The sequence below is a fragment of the Pinus tabuliformis genome, chromosome 6 (assembly GCF_031772625.1).
Source record: "Pinus tabuliformis cultivar Carrire ecotype Pingquan chromosome 6, CPIR1, whole genome shotgun sequence".
Classification (NCBI taxonomy): Eukaryota; Viridiplantae; Streptophyta; class Pinopsida; order Pinales; family Pinaceae; genus Pinus; species Pinus tabuliformis.
In genome coordinates, this window is record NC_142292.1 from 420,829,529 (window position 1) to 420,847,944 (window position 18,416).

At 36.1% G+C, this 18,416-nt stretch overlaps 1 protein-coding gene across 7 annotated transcripts in view; it reads left to right on the top strand.

Annotated features, from left to right (window-relative positions):
- LOC149259100 (inactive poly [ADP-ribose] polymerase RCD1-like) overlaps window positions 1-14,870 on the top strand; it is a 53,223-nt gene extending 38,353 nt beyond the window's left edge. The window contains exons 8-10 of one of the 7 annotated variants that reach the window (XR_016257241.1): window positions 4,087-4,160; window positions 11,821-11,937; window positions 12,296-12,675. Coding sequence is in view for 6 of the 7 variants with exons in the window: in XM_089417388.1 (XP_089273514.1) it covers window positions 11,821-11,937; window positions 14,051-14,158 (225 nt within the window). In the remaining variant the exon portion in view is untranslated. Of the gene's footprint in view, window positions 1-4,014; window positions 4,161-11,820; window positions 11,938-12,103; window positions 12,676-14,050 lie in introns of those variants that run through there. The other 6 variants (XM_089417388.1, XM_089417403.1, XM_089417395.1 and 3 more) reach the window with 6 other exon arrangements.
- Window positions 14,871-18,416: the final 3,546 nt, after the last annotated feature.

Below are 18,416 nucleotides of genomic sequence, written 5' to 3' on the forward strand. Positions count from 1 at the left end.
CTTTCTTTGAATATCCCCAGATCAATTCTTCCTCCTCGTCTCTCAGGCACACATGGGATTCTATTAATGTTTGCAAATAGTTTCTCCATTGTCTTTGCCAATGTTTTGGGATGTCTTATTCCTCCCCTGTATGCCAAGCTTGCTGGAAGATGGATGTGTTGTGAGGGTCCCCGAGATGTGTGATGAAGTGAACACCATTGAGGTTCAACAGGGTAATCAGGTCTGGTGGGAGCTGATAGGAATTTCCGCTGCCAATCCATGGATCGAGCCCTATCCGGACTGACTCTCCATTTCCAATCCTCTAGATGAGGCCTCTTTTAATGATGGGAAGAGTGTTTATTACAGCCCTCCAGATGACTGATATGCCCTTCCTGTTCCATGAGGGTCGTCTTAGCCAGTCCAAGGCAGTGCTCGGCCAAATGTATTTGTGGGTGACCACTTCCGACCAAAGGCTCTTGTGCTTTAGGAGAAGCTAGCCTAGTTTTGCAGCCAGAGCCTGTGCAAAAGCGGGGAGATGCTTTAAACCCCAACCACCCCATTTTTTAGGAGTAGTGATCCTGCTCCATTTGACCCATGCAAAAGGCTTTCCTTCTTTGTGTCCCTTCCAAAGGAAATGACTACAGACACGTTGTATCCTATGTAGTATCCCCTGGGGGATCCAGGCCAAGGACATCCAATAGACTGGGGTTGCTTCCAGCACTGCTTTTATGAGCACCAGTCTTCCAGCTCTGGAAAGTAAGTGATGGCTCCAAATGTTTAACCTTTTTTCCACCTTTGCAATCAACCAGGTCCAGTCTGCAATTTTATAACTATCTGCTTTAATTCTGAATCCCAAGTACTTCAGTCCATCCTTTAGTGCCAAGGTTTGGAAGGGGAATTTTTGTAGAGCTAGCTGAGTTTCTTGTTGTGTGCAATCAGAGAAAGATATAGTAGATTTTCCCCCATTTATTTCCATTCCTGTAGCTGCACTAAAAAGTTTCAATATCTCTGTAAGGGTGATGATGTCCTGTATTCCCCCATCAAGGAATATGAGAATATCATCAACAAAAAGCAGATGTGTTATAAGGCAATGTTCTGTGATCTTGAGGCCACAGAGTCTCCCAACTCTCTTCTCCGTCGCAATCAGTCTACTCAGGCCTTCCATAACCAGAAGGAAAAGTAAGGGGGATAAGGGACAACCCTGCCTGATTCCCCTCTCCGCTTGAAAGGTATGGGAGGCAGAACCGTTTATTAGGATTGCAAAGGAAACTGAAGTGATACACCCCATAATCCATCTGATAAAAACCAGTGGGAACCCCAGATGGGTGAGTATCATTCTTAAGTATAACCAACTAACCTTGTCAAATGCCTTTGAGAGGTCAATTTTGAGCGACACCCCTTTCAGATTCTTCAGCTTGATGGAGTGGAGGGCCTCTTGGGCAGATCCAATGGCTTCATGGATTTGTCTATTTTGTAGGAAAGCAAATTGCTCCTGAGAGATATGTTCAGATAGGATTGGCTTGATGCGATTTGCTATAATCTTTGCAATAATTTTGTAGAGACAGTTGCAGAGGGATATAGGGCGAAAGTCATTGAAGGAGATCGGGGAGTCCGATTTGGGAATAAGGGCAATGAAGGTAGAGTTTATGGGAGCGTGTATGCGGCCTAGGGTCTGACTTTCTTCCACCACCCCTAGAAGGTCTGGTCCAATGATGTCAAAGAATGCAATGAAGAATTCCACCGACTAGCCATCCAGTCCCGGACTTTTGTCCTTCTTGAACCACTTGAGAGTGCTTTCTAATTCCCCCATGGAAATTGGTTTTATAAGGTCCTCCATCCCTTCAGGTTCCACAAAGTTAGGGAAATGGCCTGCAATGCCATTTCTACTATCTAGACCAGTTGGTAGGGTTGGCTTCTATCTCAAAGGCAATAACTATGCCAACAAATGTAGTTCTTGGATCAAAGTTAGTTCCAGGGGGTAGAAATGCCTCCTTTGCTAAGAGGGAGTGTTGATGTTTGTAGCTCGCGTAGGTACTTTTGCATAGGAGTAAGTGTTTAACTGTGCAAAAGCCACCCAAAGTCTCCTTAGACGCTTGCTCTAGTGTGAGCAAGTTGCATTTGTAACTTAGCCTAAGTTTCAACTTAGGAAAAACACATAATTGTTATGTTGGCTTATTGAGTTAAAAAACACCATAAAAAGTAAAGTATTTACTTTATAAATTATGGTTTAATCTCAACCCTTGATCTCAAGTGAGGCGAGATCTAATCTCGATTGTCAATCAATTTGGACATTAGGTTTAGGGATTTAGCTCAACAAAAAGTTATAAAAGCAAGGGTAAGGAGAAGGAGAAGGCACACCATACGACAAGTCACGACACAAGATTCAGAGGGGCATCTCTGCAAGGATTGTGATACTCTAGTGTGTTGGGTTCGAGGAAGGGGGCAGCAAGAAGATCAAGATCAACCAACGAGGGCTTGATCAACTGGATTGGATGTAGTTGTTGTACATGTATCTCCTTAGTTGGGCCATCATCTCAAGACATGAGCCCAGGTAGGTTCTGAATATTTTTTAATGAAGAACTGGTTCGATTGGGCAGAATCTGTTGTGTCATTTTTGTTATTTTTTTGGTTCCTGGTAATTAAAGTTAAGAACCTAACTATGCATTCATTCTGTAGATCTGTAATTTGCTAGGTAAATGGATTGATGGGTGCTAGGTTTGCAGAAAAATTGACACAGTTGTGATCAATGGAAGAGCTCATCTAATCTCTTGTCTTCCAAATTGTAATGTTCAATTTGATACCAGAGCTCATCTAATCTCTTGCCTTCCAAAGTTTTGTAGGTATTGCTTTGGTCTTCATTTCTCTACTGTCACAACAAAATAAATGCAATCAATTGCTTGATTTAGTGTTATCTGAGCGATTTTCATGTGCAATTTGCACATTGTAATGACCCCTATGGATTAATTGCCCAAGGGAGGACAAAGTAGCCTATCCAACCCCGTAGGCTATAGTCATTGATAAAGGGGGAAACCCATTATCGAATATTTTGGGGCAACATTGGGTTTGGGGTAGCTGCGGCAAAAAGCCCAAATTGGGGGTTGCATATGAACCCCTCACATTAGATTAAGGAAGAGAAACCTGCCATGAAGGATCTACAAATAAAGGAGAGATGGAATCATTTTCTCACGATGAATTGGATTGGATTCTCTGTTTTCTTTGAGCCTGAGGCTCTTGAGGGTTTTAAGACCCCTTTTCCTTGTTTAATATCGGTGGAGATGATCCCACCCTAAAAAGATCTGTGACCAACCTTTCTTTCGAAATCCACCCTGTGCCAGCCAGCCAATGTTACTTAGCCAGCCAGCTCAGTCCGCATTACTCCAGAGTCGACAGTCTGTTGGATGTGCATTGCCTAGACAAGCTGGAAATGCAGATAGCAGCCCAGTTAGGGCATCATTAGGAAGCAGGATTTTTTGTAGACTGAGGTCAAGCTAAGTAGTAGAACAGGTCAACCTGTAAGTTGACTTAGTAGTTGTGAAATCATTAGTGTTAACGATTGCTGTGGTTGATTTATATTGGTTAGACAGTCACTGTTGGGAAAACAGAGCCACTGGCAGATTGATATATTGATTTATTGGAAGTTTATACTTATCTGCATCACTGTGTACTCTACATTATCTCTGCTTAAAATTGAAAGAATACTGCAGGAATTGTTACTGTTTTTCTTTGAATTTTACAACCCTAAGGGCAAAAATTCCCTAGGGATATTACACACATCCACCATCATGCCTCCTCTTCTTTCTGTTGTTTTATGCCTTTCATACTGGGTGACCTTTTAGCTTCCAAGCTGTAAACATTATCAATTGTCAGATGTAATTTGGGTTGAAAATATCCTGATTTATCATATCTACAATTACGTCTCTGGTGATATTTATTTTGTCAGTAGCAATATCCAACAATCTATAGGCTTTAGATTGTTTGTCTAACCAACAAACATGAGTTTATTGTGTTTTGCATCTAATTTTGATCTCTTTTCAGTTGGAATCAAGCCATGCAATTGAACCAGATATTTTCAGATGACTAACTTTCTATTTTCTTTGCTCGACCAAGCTGCCTCTGATGTGATGTCTGGAGCTGCCTTTGAGTAGGAAATGTGTGTACCACTTCGCCTCAATATTTGTATGGTACAGTGCTACACACCAACCTGCATCTAGTCATCTCAACAATTTTCATATTCTGCCTTTCTAGAATCCTATTTCATTGTGGTGTATGACGTGCAGAAAATTGTTGTTGAATTCTTTCCTTTTTAATAAAATCAATAAATTCAATTGAACAAGCTTCTGCACCATTTCTAAAACTATTGGCTTCTGTATCTCTTCCAAACTGTTTTTCTACCACTGCCTTAGATGTGTTAAATTTAGAAATGCATCAGATTTTTTGTTGAAGAAATAAACCCACATCTTCTTGGAGAAATCATCAACAAAAGCAACTTCCTTATCCCTGATACCTTTTGTACTTGTGTAAGTCTGCAAATGTCAAAATGCTCAAACAGACTCAAATAATTCAACGATCTTAAATAATCTTTTCAGTCTATTGTGAATTAGAATGACATGAGGAGATTAGAGATAGAAACACATGTACAAGACTAACTATATATGCATACACTGGGGGATGATCCCACTATGAATCATTATGCCTTTTCTCTTACATGGGAGAAGTTCAAGATTCAAATATCTTCTTGTGTTAAAGTGGGTATTTGTACTGTTATATTGTGCAGTTGGGGTTCATTGCTCCCAACTGATCAATCAAAAGCAGTTGTACGTACCCCAAAAGATTATTTGCTCACATGGAAACTATCACAATTAATAGAAATGAAGACTTCTGGAGACTAATTACCTCGTCATGTTTTACAAATCTGTATATGTTAACTGACTAAAGACAGCTGGGAAGTTGGTAGACGTGGTCAATTTAATATATGAAGACAGCCTACAAGAATAGTCACTATTCCCTTTTTATTAGGATTATACTTCAAATAAACTATTACGGTTTCATGTTGACTAGAGCCTATTGTAATTTTATTAGACAAGCGATTGAAGAAATATGTTTCAATAACTCTCAAGGGGTTCAAGTAAAATCTGATTGATATGCCTTTGAATTTTTATATATTTTTAATGTTTCATAGAGGATGGAAAATATTTTTGGAAGGAAAAAAACAAAATATCAACCATATTTTAAGCAAAGTCAAATTGAGAAACTGTATTAAGCAAAGTCAAAGTCAAATATCAGCTGGTACCTATGGTGCTTGGTTAAGTTGTGTTGCTATTTTACTGTGGACATTAGTTTAAAGCCCCTAGGAAAATAGTTGAGAAAGGATGGACTGCATGAAGCAATTATGAAGAATGTGTACTTATAACTATCGGTTTATTAAAACTAGAATGCTGTATTTCTAAATATGCACTAGTTTTATAGACTTTTATGTATGATGGTGTCTAGGTGGAAGATGTGCACACCCAAATACATATACAGGTTGTGCATTGAGTTAGTTATAACCTCAAGATAGTTGTGATAATGTGCATGTGTGATCAAAAGTTATTTTCTTCCTTTGTTATAAAGATCTGACACGATTGTTTTGTGAAAATTATTATACTAGCCATTTAGATGCTGTTCTTGTACCAATTTTCATTGATTTACAAGGCAAAATTCACCAATCCAACAAACTAAAGCACTTCACTAAGAGAAACTGTTCAATATTCTGTTGTTGTGATGTGGATGAGCTTTATAAGACTCGGGCACTAAAGCTACAAATCAGTATTGTTATTGAATGGGAAATCTCACAAATATTTTGTAGAAGAATAAAAAATATGAATACATAAATAATCAACAGATTTGGCTTTGCATGTTTCTTCTAAATGCAGTATAGTTTGTCAGGTTTGCAGACATGTCTTGGCTCAGATTTGTTTTGACATCAATGACATTGTTTTGCAAAGTTGAAAGCTTGCTTAGAAGATTCTGTTTGCCCAGATAACCTACTTTACCCTTGCTTGAAACCATGGATAATCTTCATTTCCATGACTCCATTGCAACGGCGACTGTCCTTATTTTCTACACTTTTAAATCTTTTTTTTTTTATTATCAGTGAACAGTCTGTCTGTATTCTCTTGTAGTGATTGCCTCCACGTTTGTCTCATTTTGACAGACAGTCCTGAATTTATTCATGCTTGCTGAACTGCCTCTGGATTATTTTGAAAAAATGCTGTTACTGCTGTTAGATCAGTAAATTTTTCTGTGTATAGTAGTCAATGAACCGTTGCTGAAGTTAGTATTATATTAAAATATTTTATTGAACTATTATCATTGGTTGAAAAATATTCTTCTATTTTGATTCATGTTTTTCATCTGAAATATAAATCACAGGAAATAATGGCATTATTGAAATTCAGTCATATGTGCCCTATGAAGATGACCTTTCTTTTCCCTAACGCTATAAAATATGGCTGATCCTTCAAATTCTTTAGTAATTTTGGATCTGTTTCATGCAGAATATATTTTTTTTACTCAAGTCCGTAACTTTATCCTGGCTAGACTTGGGTCCAACTCTTTCAGATTGAATCCCTTCACTTGGCCTCCATATCTCTCATCATGTGTTTGTTCAATAACAAACAAGCCAATGTCTTTGGCAGTCTCCAAATTTTGTGGTGATGGACTATTTAGTTCTGGGACCCCTCAAAATCGTTAGATTTCAAAAGTTTTGAGCATCCCTCTGCTTTGCAGAGCTCCGTATAATTCATTGGATGTCGGTGCAATAACAAACAAGCCAACATCTTTGGTAGTTTGGTTCCAAATTTGTAGTCATGTATGACTATTTATTTTTGGCCCCCCTTAAATAATTCCTATGGTTGGGTTTCAGACTAAGTTGCACGAAACGGGGAAACGAGTACGAGTTTCCGAAACGGGCGTGGGTACGAAACGTGAGCCCCCCAAATTTTGGAAACAGGGAAACACAATATATATATATATTTTTTTAGGACATTTAAGAAATATGTGCAATCATAAAGCATACATGTTACATTCTAATTATTACATTATGATTAAATTGTCAATTGTCAATGCATAAATTGTAAGTCTCTAAATTTACATCACATTTACTCATGAATGATCACATAATGAAAATAGAAATATCCAAAATCAGCCACGAGAAATTTCTAATTTCTTGTCTCGTGCTTGATTGGGAGTCTCCTCCTACATAGTGGAACGACCTTAGTGCTCTTGATTAAATCCAAGTTTCATACCCTAGTACCCTACATGCTTTTGATTATTGGGAGTCTCCCATGCATAGAGGGCTTGGTTCTCTTGATTAAATACAAGTTCCATACCCTAGTACATGACAAAATCCAATGGAAACATTGCAATTCCCCCAATCTTGAAATCCTGAAAAACAGATAAGTCTGCTGGATTTTGAATGAGATTTAAAATTCTACTTTCTCCATATGAAATCCAATGAGGGTGAAACCACTCTCAAACATCCTGAGTAAAAGGAAGAATCTAACATTACCATGAACTGCATATCAACACTAGGGCCATAGGCTTGAACAATTCGACTGCCCCACTCAAAAAAATCCTTTTTTTTTGTTTTTTTGTTTTATAACTTGAGAGACATCTAGAAGCATCTAGAGGATATTTGAGTTGTCCAATAAAAAATTAGAAATGAAAAAATTTAAAAAAATACAAGAAAAAGTCAAGTTACAAGAGGAAACTCCGACGTACGTCCCAGAAACTCGTTTCCAGCCGTACTGACCACGTTTCCTCCTCGAGAAATGTGCCAGTATGGTTGGAAACGAGTTTCCGGGCCGCACCGTATGGATTTCCCTGTTTCCGTTTCGTTTCCGTATGGAAATGGACCCTGGACCCACGTTTCCTGCAACTTAGGTTTCAGAAGTTCTATGTTCCTTTGAATTGGCAAATAGAGATGGGAAGAAAGGCTTCCACCATGTATGCTGGAATATTTGTTGTATCTTGAGAGACAAAGCTGGTTTGGGAGTTACCGATTAATACCTTGGGCTAGTCTCTTTACTTCAAATGGATTATTAGATGTATCAAAGGTAAAGTGATTGTATGTACTCTTGCCCAATTGTGCTCTTTCAAGGGGTGCGTTATGCAAACGGTGCTAGAGAGGGCTCAAATTTTAGGGCCTAATTATCAATACAATACTTGTGAAACTTGAAGGCTTCTTTGGTGCTCAAATCATTTGAAAAAAGTGGGAGGTGTTACAACAAAATATAGCACCCCCATATGATGTAAAGTCTTGAACATCAAGGGGCTAGTCTTGTGCAAGTTAGGAAGGCTACCCACTATCACTACAATAACTCTCTTCTCACTTTTGGTTGCCCTTCAAGGTGGGGGGGGGGTTTCCCTAAGGAAAGCATTGCTAAGCTATGTAGTAGAGGCACGAGGTGATATTTTGAGAGTTAGCCTTGTCAAAAGGAGTGGTTGTAAACTCGTAGTGTGTGTGTGTAGTAATTAATTACCCAAGTATATTACATTATTAGTTTCCATGTGTGTCTTTTGAGGGAGTGCTTAACCTTGAGTTACCATTCCTCGATGCTATCTTTTTTTGTATCCCCATTTTTCATTGGCTTGTTCCTTTGTTCCCTTTTCTTTTAAAATTTATCTATTTGAGAAAGGAGGAATAATGCATTTTGCAACGTGGCAGTGTATAATAATATGATTCTAGCTACATCTTCATCAAACAATTTTAGTTCTTTGATTATATTTAGGCATTTTCATACATGGGAGTTTTCTTTGTATTTCAAACCTTGCCACGTGACATACGATAAGTTAATCACGAAAAGGGTAAATAAAAATGAAATATCATGGTGATGTAATGATGTGTTGTGCAAAATGGCTATTAAACAACTACCTAGGTCTATGAGTAGTACAACTCATCTCATAAGGTGACACACTTTAGAAGTGAATATCAACACAACATGGAACAACCTCCTACTAAGACACAACAATTCATAGCGTTATGAACTATTATACAATACACCAAGGTTCAGCATGGGTCAAGAGCCTCATCGAAGAAGCAACATCATGTGTGAGAGGAAGAGCATTGGGTACAACACTATCGCCATCAACTGCCTGACATCATGGGGGTTAGTTGAGCAAACTAGAAATATTTGTGGCAAGCATCCATGGATACTTTATAGATCTCAATTGTGGGAATATTATTTTTGATTAGATTGACAAAGTGCATCGATTCTCCTTTCACACCTACAAGTCATGGGGTAACATTTGGCTCTACCATGGGGATATGCACTCAAGATAGGGTGCACAAGAATCTTAGGAATTTCTGCTAATGCTCATCATAAAAGGGATTAGACCCACAAGATAGGGGACAATGATTAGTGTGGTTAAAGAATGAAAAAATCTTCTTGTTTTTGTTTTAGACAAGAGAAACTGTAAAATGCAACCTACCTAATGATGCATGGTATGAAGTAAAATTTAAGATATTAAAACGAAATCAAATGTGCAATGGAAAACCACTTATCTTATCTACTTCTTTTAACCAACTTGCTCTCCTCCACAACTACTATGAACACTAAACACCGTCCACAAAGTAGAGCCTGAGATGCCGCCTGCTACCCTTAATTGATAAAGGCAACGTCTCCCAGTTTATGCTAGTAAGATGGGAAGAATTTGTTCTGACCAATTTTTAAATTTTATGTGGACCAAGCCAAAAGATTTTGAGCCTTTTGTGTATATAAGGCTTCTCCTTCCCTCACACAAGTACAAGTTCTCCATCTACAAGTATTCTCTAATGAGCCTTTCAATCAAATGTTCCTTTAATTCTTTTTTGGTTTTTTATCATTTGATTGAATGCTATTTGCTTAGATTCTTCTAGCTGTACCAGTGGATTGTTTCTTGCTTGAACCGGACTCTTGATTCATTGTAAATTGTTGCACAAAGTTATAAATAGGGATTTTTAGGTTGATGGGCAATTAAACTTTTGTTCCATATACCAATTCAAAAGGGTTTTTACTTGTTGCTCTCATAGTTGTAATTTTGTTTTTGCACATTGCATATTTGATTTTACCATCGTGGTTCCTTTTATTGTCACCCATTGTTTTCTTAATAGTGTTAATGAAATTCTTGTTACTTGATTGAATGAATCCATTAGAAGAATCCTTTAGAAGCATACCATGGTAGAAGCAAAAGTTAGATAAAACTAATTAATTGAAAGCTTTTGCACTGTTAGTAGTGATTTTAGTCAAATCTTGAGATTATCTTATCTTCAAGGAAACTCACAACAACTACTTGGTGAAGTAATATGTGGCAGTTAGAAGCCATTGGTATCCATTCCTAGAGTTGTCCCTTAAAATTCATCAATAAAATCCCATCACCACTGAGCTTCTACTACAATAGGTTACGATTGTAAAGTGGACAAATGTTGTTTCCCTACAATTAATTTGGCTTGGTCAACAGGGCTTGACAAAATGATGAATATTTGTAAATAATGTAGGCTAATAGTATCATTAGAGGAAATTTCAGCCTAAAAGTGCCCATGAAATTTTCATATACATATTATGTAAACCAATCAAAATCTTTTAAATTTAAAAACAGATACATATAAATATTTTGGAGGGAAAATTAAAAAAACTACTATTTTTATTGTATTTTTGGCTTATCTCCTTATAGGTTTACTAAAATTTCAAGTGTAGACCCTTGTTGGATGTGGGATTAAATTCTGCATCAAACGAGTGCCCATTATGCATTTTTTTGAGAAGACCCACATTAATAAAAATTGAAGATACATTAAAAAAACTTGTTTTAACACGTTCTTTTTAATGTATTTTCAATTTTTATCAATGTGGGTCTTCTTAATAGTATGCATAATGGGAACTCGTTTGATGCGGAATTTAATTCTGCATCCAACAAGTGTCTACATTTGAAATTTGAGTAAACCTATAAGGAGATAAGCCAAAAATACAAGAAAAAAAGTAGTTTTCTTCTTTTCCCTCCAAAATGCATAGCTCTTATTTTATTAATTTTCCTTAGGAGGCCATTTTTTTGTTGAGAAATCAATGCAAGTAGATTACGGTTTGATTCGTCTTTCTTGATAATTACTTGTGAGTTATGTTGGCTTCTTTTACTTCTTTATTATCTTATCTTTCATCAAGCAATTACCATATTATGTGTGTATGGAGATCACAAAAACACAAGACACAAGATGTAGGCACTATGCCAGGGCAAAACCCCCTTCGAGCGAAAAACCCTGTCAAAATTTATCTTCCTTCAATAGTTTTCTTTAAGACTCTTCAACTTAGACATAGACCAAACCTTCCCTCCACACCAAGTCAGCCCTTCCAGATCTCCGGCCCCTTTGGAGAGACACTTCCACCCCAACAACTTCGACTATGCAGCAACTTATGGCATCAGGCAGCAACTGGTAGCCGCAATGCTTGGAACATTTCGATCTCCCAAACTAGGGCACAAAAGTGAGAGAGAGAGAGTAGCACCAAAACTTCGATTTCTTCCTTCTCTTTGACCTTGACCCAACATGCACTCCTTTCGGTTTCCTTGATCCACTTTGCACTTTTTCTGAGTGAACCCTCGAGTTTGAGAGAGTCTGAGCACAATTGAAATTTTCCGTGCATGTAATGGGGTCTCAGAAGCTGTTTTAATAATACAATTTCTTCATTTATTGTGGTGATTACCCTGGCGTTAACCCTGGAGTATTTTGGCCCTTGGATTGTCAGCTGTAATTTAATGATTGTTTGGAAATCCAGTCTTGATTTCTCAATAAGATGTAAGTTTATTTCTAAAGTTTATTTCTTGCCTTTGCAGACCCTTGCAATTAGGCGACAATCAAAAATAAATGGTCAGAGCTCTAGCAGGCCAGAGTCCGGTCATGACCAGAATTCAATTCATTGTGAGAAGGAAAATTCTTCTCCAAGCACTGGGGTATGTAGGGACTTTTTGACAACTATACTTGCACTATTTGACAACTTGTTGTGCCTTCCTTTCTTTTCTGGAAGGGATTTTATACATTTTTTTTTTTTGGTTTGTATTTTCGGTTTCTCTCTCCATTTCCTGGAAAAGTAGTTCTGATCTGTAGTGTGATTTGTAGTGGCAATGATGAAGTTTGTTGGGAACGAAGGTTGTATAACTATTGACGTTGGGGAAAGTTTTTTCTTCCAATGTTGTAATGTTCTTTAGTGTTGTGTTATATTCGAAGTTATTTTATATTTTATATTAATTATTTACAATATTATGCCTTGCTGATAAGGGATGATCTCTTGTGAATTGGCATAACTTGCAGGCAGTATAGACAGTGGATTTCAAGATTAATGAATAAAGGTTCACACGTGGTTTCAAATGCATCAAGTTTTCAAGAATAGATTCTTGGCATGCTTGATAGATTGGAGCCATGTAGTTTTCTTCTGGTTGCAATCAAGCGATTTTCGATCTTGAGTAGTAATGTGATTAACATGTTTCTCTCTTGTCCCAGCAAATGGTTGTCTGCATATGTGACTACTTACGACGTCTATAAGGAAATTTATAAACTAATTATTTCTTAGCTCTTTTTGATCGAAGAGTCTAAATGTAACATGTTTCTCTCTTCTCAAGGAAAAATGTGCGTACTTTATGCAACTTGAGGAAATTTATGAAAACTCTGAAATCTAATGAAATTTATCTCTACACTGCATAATAGACTAATGCTGATAAGTGTTGATTTTCATGTCTGCTTGAAGGATTATTAGAAAGTGCTGTTATTCGATTAAGTTAATAGCTGCTTTCTATTGTTTTGGAAAGATGCGTCTTATTTGGGCTTGATCAATGGTGGAAAACTGTGCATGATTCGTTGTTGGTCAATTTAAAATGTCATAATTCTAGCATGGTGAAGACACTATCGTGATTTATTACACATGCTAATATAGTGCGGCTGCAATATTTTGCATATTTTTGTGCTGTTAAAATGAGAGAATTTGTATACTGCTTTTGTAAATAATGTTTCAAACATCTGTGTATTAGACTAGGCCTCCACACTGTCGACAACGGAATAGTATTTGTTATTCGCATGTAAATTTGTCACACGTGAATTTTGCGTGTCTTAGATGTTGATGGGCATATCAAAAGAAAATGGCACATCCTAAAAGCTAAATATATGGGCTGTTAAAACTCTCTAATGTATAAACTGATGCACATTTTGAAGTACATTGTAACGATATTATAATTGATTTTTAATCACGTTTCTAGAAATATAAGCGGAAATGGACTAAATTCTAGAAGCTTAACTGCTAATGAAGTGATTTTTTCTTATTCTCTGTAAACTGCACGTTACTCTTGAATGATAGAATGGCAAAGACAATTTATTTACATTGTTTTAATCAAAATTGCCTTAACTTGGTTTGGGAACGTTGATTTCACATGGGCTCTATGTGATATCGACTTTTACAACCACTGGTAAAGTTCCAATTTGTGAAAGAATTTGGTGCAGAGGCTTTGTGGAGACCACCAATGCATGCTTTCATAAATACCACTGTATACTGTATATGGGAGTTGTTGAAAAATGTCGAATTGGGTGTTCGTGAGTCGTGATTGTACTTGTCTTGGTGACACGCTCGTGATTTATTGGGAGTAATCTTTCCGTCTCTGAAAGTATGATTAATTTGCGGCTTTGCCAAAACTACAATATTTTGGGAGTTGCTGGCTTTGATTGCACAACAATCTAGTAAATTGAAATTAGTTGGTTTAAACCTGTCAGAATGGGTCTTCTTTGTTCCATCTTGAGCAAAATGAGTTGATTGATGCCTCCTCTATAGTAGTTTGTTACAATTACACGTAAACACGCAAACTATCCTTGTATGTTGGACGGAAGCAGCAGTGAATCTTCTAGTAGTAGACAATTGCTATATATTTTCATGCTGCTGTACATTCATATATGTACGATGCTCAGTTTGGACTAAACTCATCTAAATGCCTTTTTCTCCCTTTGTTTGGTCTAGTATTTTGCGTTGGCTGTGCAATTGTTCATCAAATTTACAAGCCCTGCTTTCTATTCTTGCTGTGGCAGGCAGCAAGAATTGAGCTCCATCATTTCAAGAATCGAATCCTGGTCATCAAAGAACCTCTGAGAAACAACGTGGGTGCATTTGCAAATTCCCAGGTGATAAAGGTCTGATGCTATCACAATAATGAGAGTGTGGCCATAATCACGATCAACAAAAGCTGACTTTTCGAAGTGAGAAATGAATCTTACAGATTGAATTAGAAAATGAAAGTGTACGGATATTTCTGGCTAATTTATCTCTTCAAATGGTCTGATGCGGCATAAGGCTCTGAGACGGCTTCTAATTCAAGCCGGTGCAAACAGAAGCAAATGGTCTTTGAAAATATCTGTAATTCACGCCAGTGGCAAATAGCAGAAAACGGCTCAATGGATGGCGGCACGGGATTGCAAACAGATGATATCCAATGTAACTTTTTTTTTAAGATTACAAAAGCACAAAGAGCCATGTTGAATATTAACCCAGTGGCAAATAAAAGCAAATGAGCACCATGGAAGACCGGGATAGCGGTCAAAAGAATATTTCATGCAAATCAAGAAGCAGATGGGCACACAATGGAAGACACGGAGTTGTGACTAAGAGTTGCTTCATGCAAATGTGAAGCAGATGGGCAAGCAGATGGGCAGCATGGAAAAGACAGGATTACGGGCGAATAAGATTTCACGCATACCTTTTGAGATTCCAAAATCTCAAAATTTTCTCGGCAGCTTGAATATTTGTGATTTACGAAAATCTGTGAAGGTTTGGCAAAACTTCTATATTCTTTTTCTAGTTTCAATGGTTTTGATAAGTTTTATGAAATAAATTTATGACGTTTATGAACTATACAGGTGCATTTGCATTTGTTCAAGTAGCTTTCTATGAAACTTTTTATGAAAGTAGTTTTTTTTATGAAGGAGAAAGAAAGAAACAAATTATTTTAATGTAAACGAGTCTAAAGATATTTTATGGGACAGATTGCTCTTTTTCTGTGAAGCTTCAAAATAAATGCTCCCAGCTTCTCGACAAATTCTCACAAAATAGATTATCCCAAGCGCTAGCTGCTAGTGTATCTGCATAACTTTCTTTGTTGTCTTTGAAGGCCTCACATTCTAAAAGGAAATGTTTTTCTGTTTTCACTTTTCCGGAAGAACAAAAAATGCACTCTTTCCTCCCACACTTTTTTTGGCCTTTTCCAGCGCCTTGTTTCACAACAGAGTTGATGAGAATTAGTCTTTAACTGAGCAATAAGAATTTTGACTCTACAAGAGATATTGGCTTCTATGTATGCTTTTGGTTGATTACTATAAGTGAGATTAAACATTTCAATATAGTACTTTTTCCTTTTTCCTAGCTTCTTATCCCAAGTACGCTTGTGGAACTTTTCTGTAACAAAAACTTTTATCTCTTTGCTGTTTATGGGACACGTTTAAGCAAATGCCCCATTTACTAAACCATTTGTTATTTTGCTGCATCGAAAGTTTTTTCTCTTGCACAATCAGTTATTAAAGATAGCCTTAAGCCATTTATCCTTTTTCATTTGTTCAATTTTTTTAAATACCTTGTGACTCGCACCATAGCAATTGCTTCAATAGGAGTAGCCCCTGTTTCACTTAACAAGATAGCGTAAGGAACTGCACTTTTAATCTTGAATTTGTTTGTAATCAAACGCCTCTGAATTTTCTCAATTTGTCTCCACTGCATGTCGAATGTATTGCTGACCCATAGTTCACAACCATAGAGAATCACCGGAATCACTAGAAACCCAAAATGAGTTTGAGTGGTTTTCCAGTGCCATAACTCTTTACACCTATTTTGAAAAGCATAAAATGCTTTCCAACCACTAAAGTTCTTTTATTTCTATCACCATCCCAGATAGTTAAACAATGAAAACCCAACATAAATTGGACCTTATGAAAAAATTAACTTCAGATAGCAACAATCTTATATTTTATTTTGGATCATTACATAATTTTGTTTTTTCCTGGGCTTGAATTGCATCTCAACAATGATTGGGTTTTGATTTTATCCATGATATCCCATGATTAATTTTTTGTTATTGTTTTATCAGGCTTGAATTGCATCTCAACAGTGATTGGGTTTTGATTTTATTCAAGATAACCCATGATTAATTTTTATTTTGCTTAAGTGCAAACTACATTTTTTATATTCTCTATAAGAGGCAACCCGAGGAACATTTCAGTTTCATAATAAAAACAAAGAAGAAAGTGTTGTAAATTTGAACGTTATATTTTGTATTGATTTGGAATCATAAATATTATGATTATTTGAAGTCGAGTGAAAATGTGAGTCAAGTTGTAAATATGAACGTTATATTTTGTATTGATTTGGAATCCTAAATATTATGATTATTTGAAGTCAAGTGAAAATATGAGTCAAGCTTGTTCATTTGTTTAGTAATATAAATGAGGAAATATGGACGGAATTACGTTCTGGTCTGTCTTTAAATATGATTCCTCAGGGTCGTGTGAAAATGCAAGTTATGTTTATAATTTGTCGAGTACTTGCAGAAATGAAGTTGTAATAGAACTGGCTGCTGCCAAGCAGGCAATATGATGGATTTAGCATTTAATCTAGGTTTTTTTTCGTCCTCCTTGATTGGGGGTAATGCTTCCATTTTCTTGAATGAAATATTTAATAAGTAGGAAAATGAGAGTTGATCTTTTTAATTTGAGTAGCAGCTGAAATGACTTCCCAGTAAGGATATAATGGATTTAGCATTTAATCTAGTTTTCTTTTTTCCCTTCTTGATTGGGGTAATGCTTCCATTTTCTTGAATGAAATATTTGAGGTGTGAAAAGATACCTTAACTTGGGTGGTCGAAAGATAAAATGGCATATATAAATTTAAAGTGAAATATTCGGTGATCGAGATTTGATTATCTTAAATTTGTATTGGTAAATGGAATGGGAAATTCCAGCCTCAAGGTTTAATTACTGACTCATCCATCATACAATCTCATACACTCTGTGACTCACGCTCTTACTCTTCCTCAATAAAGAAAAGAGTGATAGAAACCCTCCTCCCATACTACCATAGATTTTCCCATTAACCTGTTCTATTCTTGCGCCTTCCCACTGCAATAGTAAACGGGTAGGTGGGACCAAGTTCAAGATCAAAGTGATAGAGAGGTCAAGTGCTTGCTATCAGGACTAACCTTCTTCTATTTAGTTAGTTAATCTCTGGTCAAATTACCTCGACTTTCCCTATATAGGGGGGCAGTTATCCTCTATTCAAGTCATTCATCCAGTTCTTTATAAGGAAGAGTTGGATTTAAGAAGAACGTAACAAATAAAGTCATAAGAATTAGGTTGAAGAAGCAAATATAACCAATCTTTCAAAACGTGCTCAATGGCTCTTATAAAGCATTCTATCGCCATTTCTAATCCACCCTCGACGTTAGTGGAAGCGCATGTGTACACTATTGTTAATATGGATAGCTTTACAGAGTTGTCTGGTTATTTGTGTTTTTATTTTCTTTCTTACAAAGAGAACTTAGTAGTATGTTTTAGTATGTTTTCAGAGATTATTAAAAATGTCGTATAGTTAAATATCTCACTTTATATTTGAATTCGAGAGAGATTTATGGAATCAATATTTTTTAAATAGGTTGGAATTATGTAAAAAGAACTTGAGATTATTTTAAGAGTTTATCGAGATAAGTTTTGAGATGGTTGGAATATTAGGTCATCGTTAATCCATTTTCACTTTGAATTACATGGTGTATGGAGGAATTAAATTTTACAAGGTGTATGGAGGAATGCAATTCTAAGATATGTAATCTTACTCTAAATCGCAAAAACTTAATGAGAGATTTTATGGAGGAATGCAATTCTAAGACATGTAATCTTACTTTAAATCGTAAAAACTTAATGAGAGATCTTATCGAATTATTTTTTTTGAAATTGTTTATATATATACATATATATTAAATTCTTTAAATCGTAAAAACTTAATGAGAGATCTTATCGAATTATTTTTTTTGAAATTGTTTATATATATACATATATATTAAATTCTATAGTTTAAAACTTTTTTGAGAGAGTATGCAAATATGATTTTTTTTTAGATTGTTGGGATATTATGTTTGTGTAAATTGATTTTAACTTTGAATTTATCATGTATTGAGAGGAATCAAATTCTTGGAACTGAATTTATTTTAGATTGGAAAAATATGATATAAGATTTTATGGAATCAATGTATGTAAAATTTGGAATTATTTGAAATTGTATGCTTTTTAAAAGTTCTTTTAAGAGTATTTTTTTTTGAAATTATTGGAATATTATATCAGTGTAAATGCATTTTAACTTTGGATTATGATGTCTCCAAAGGGATCAATTTTTTCGAGTTGCAAATTTATTTCTTGATGA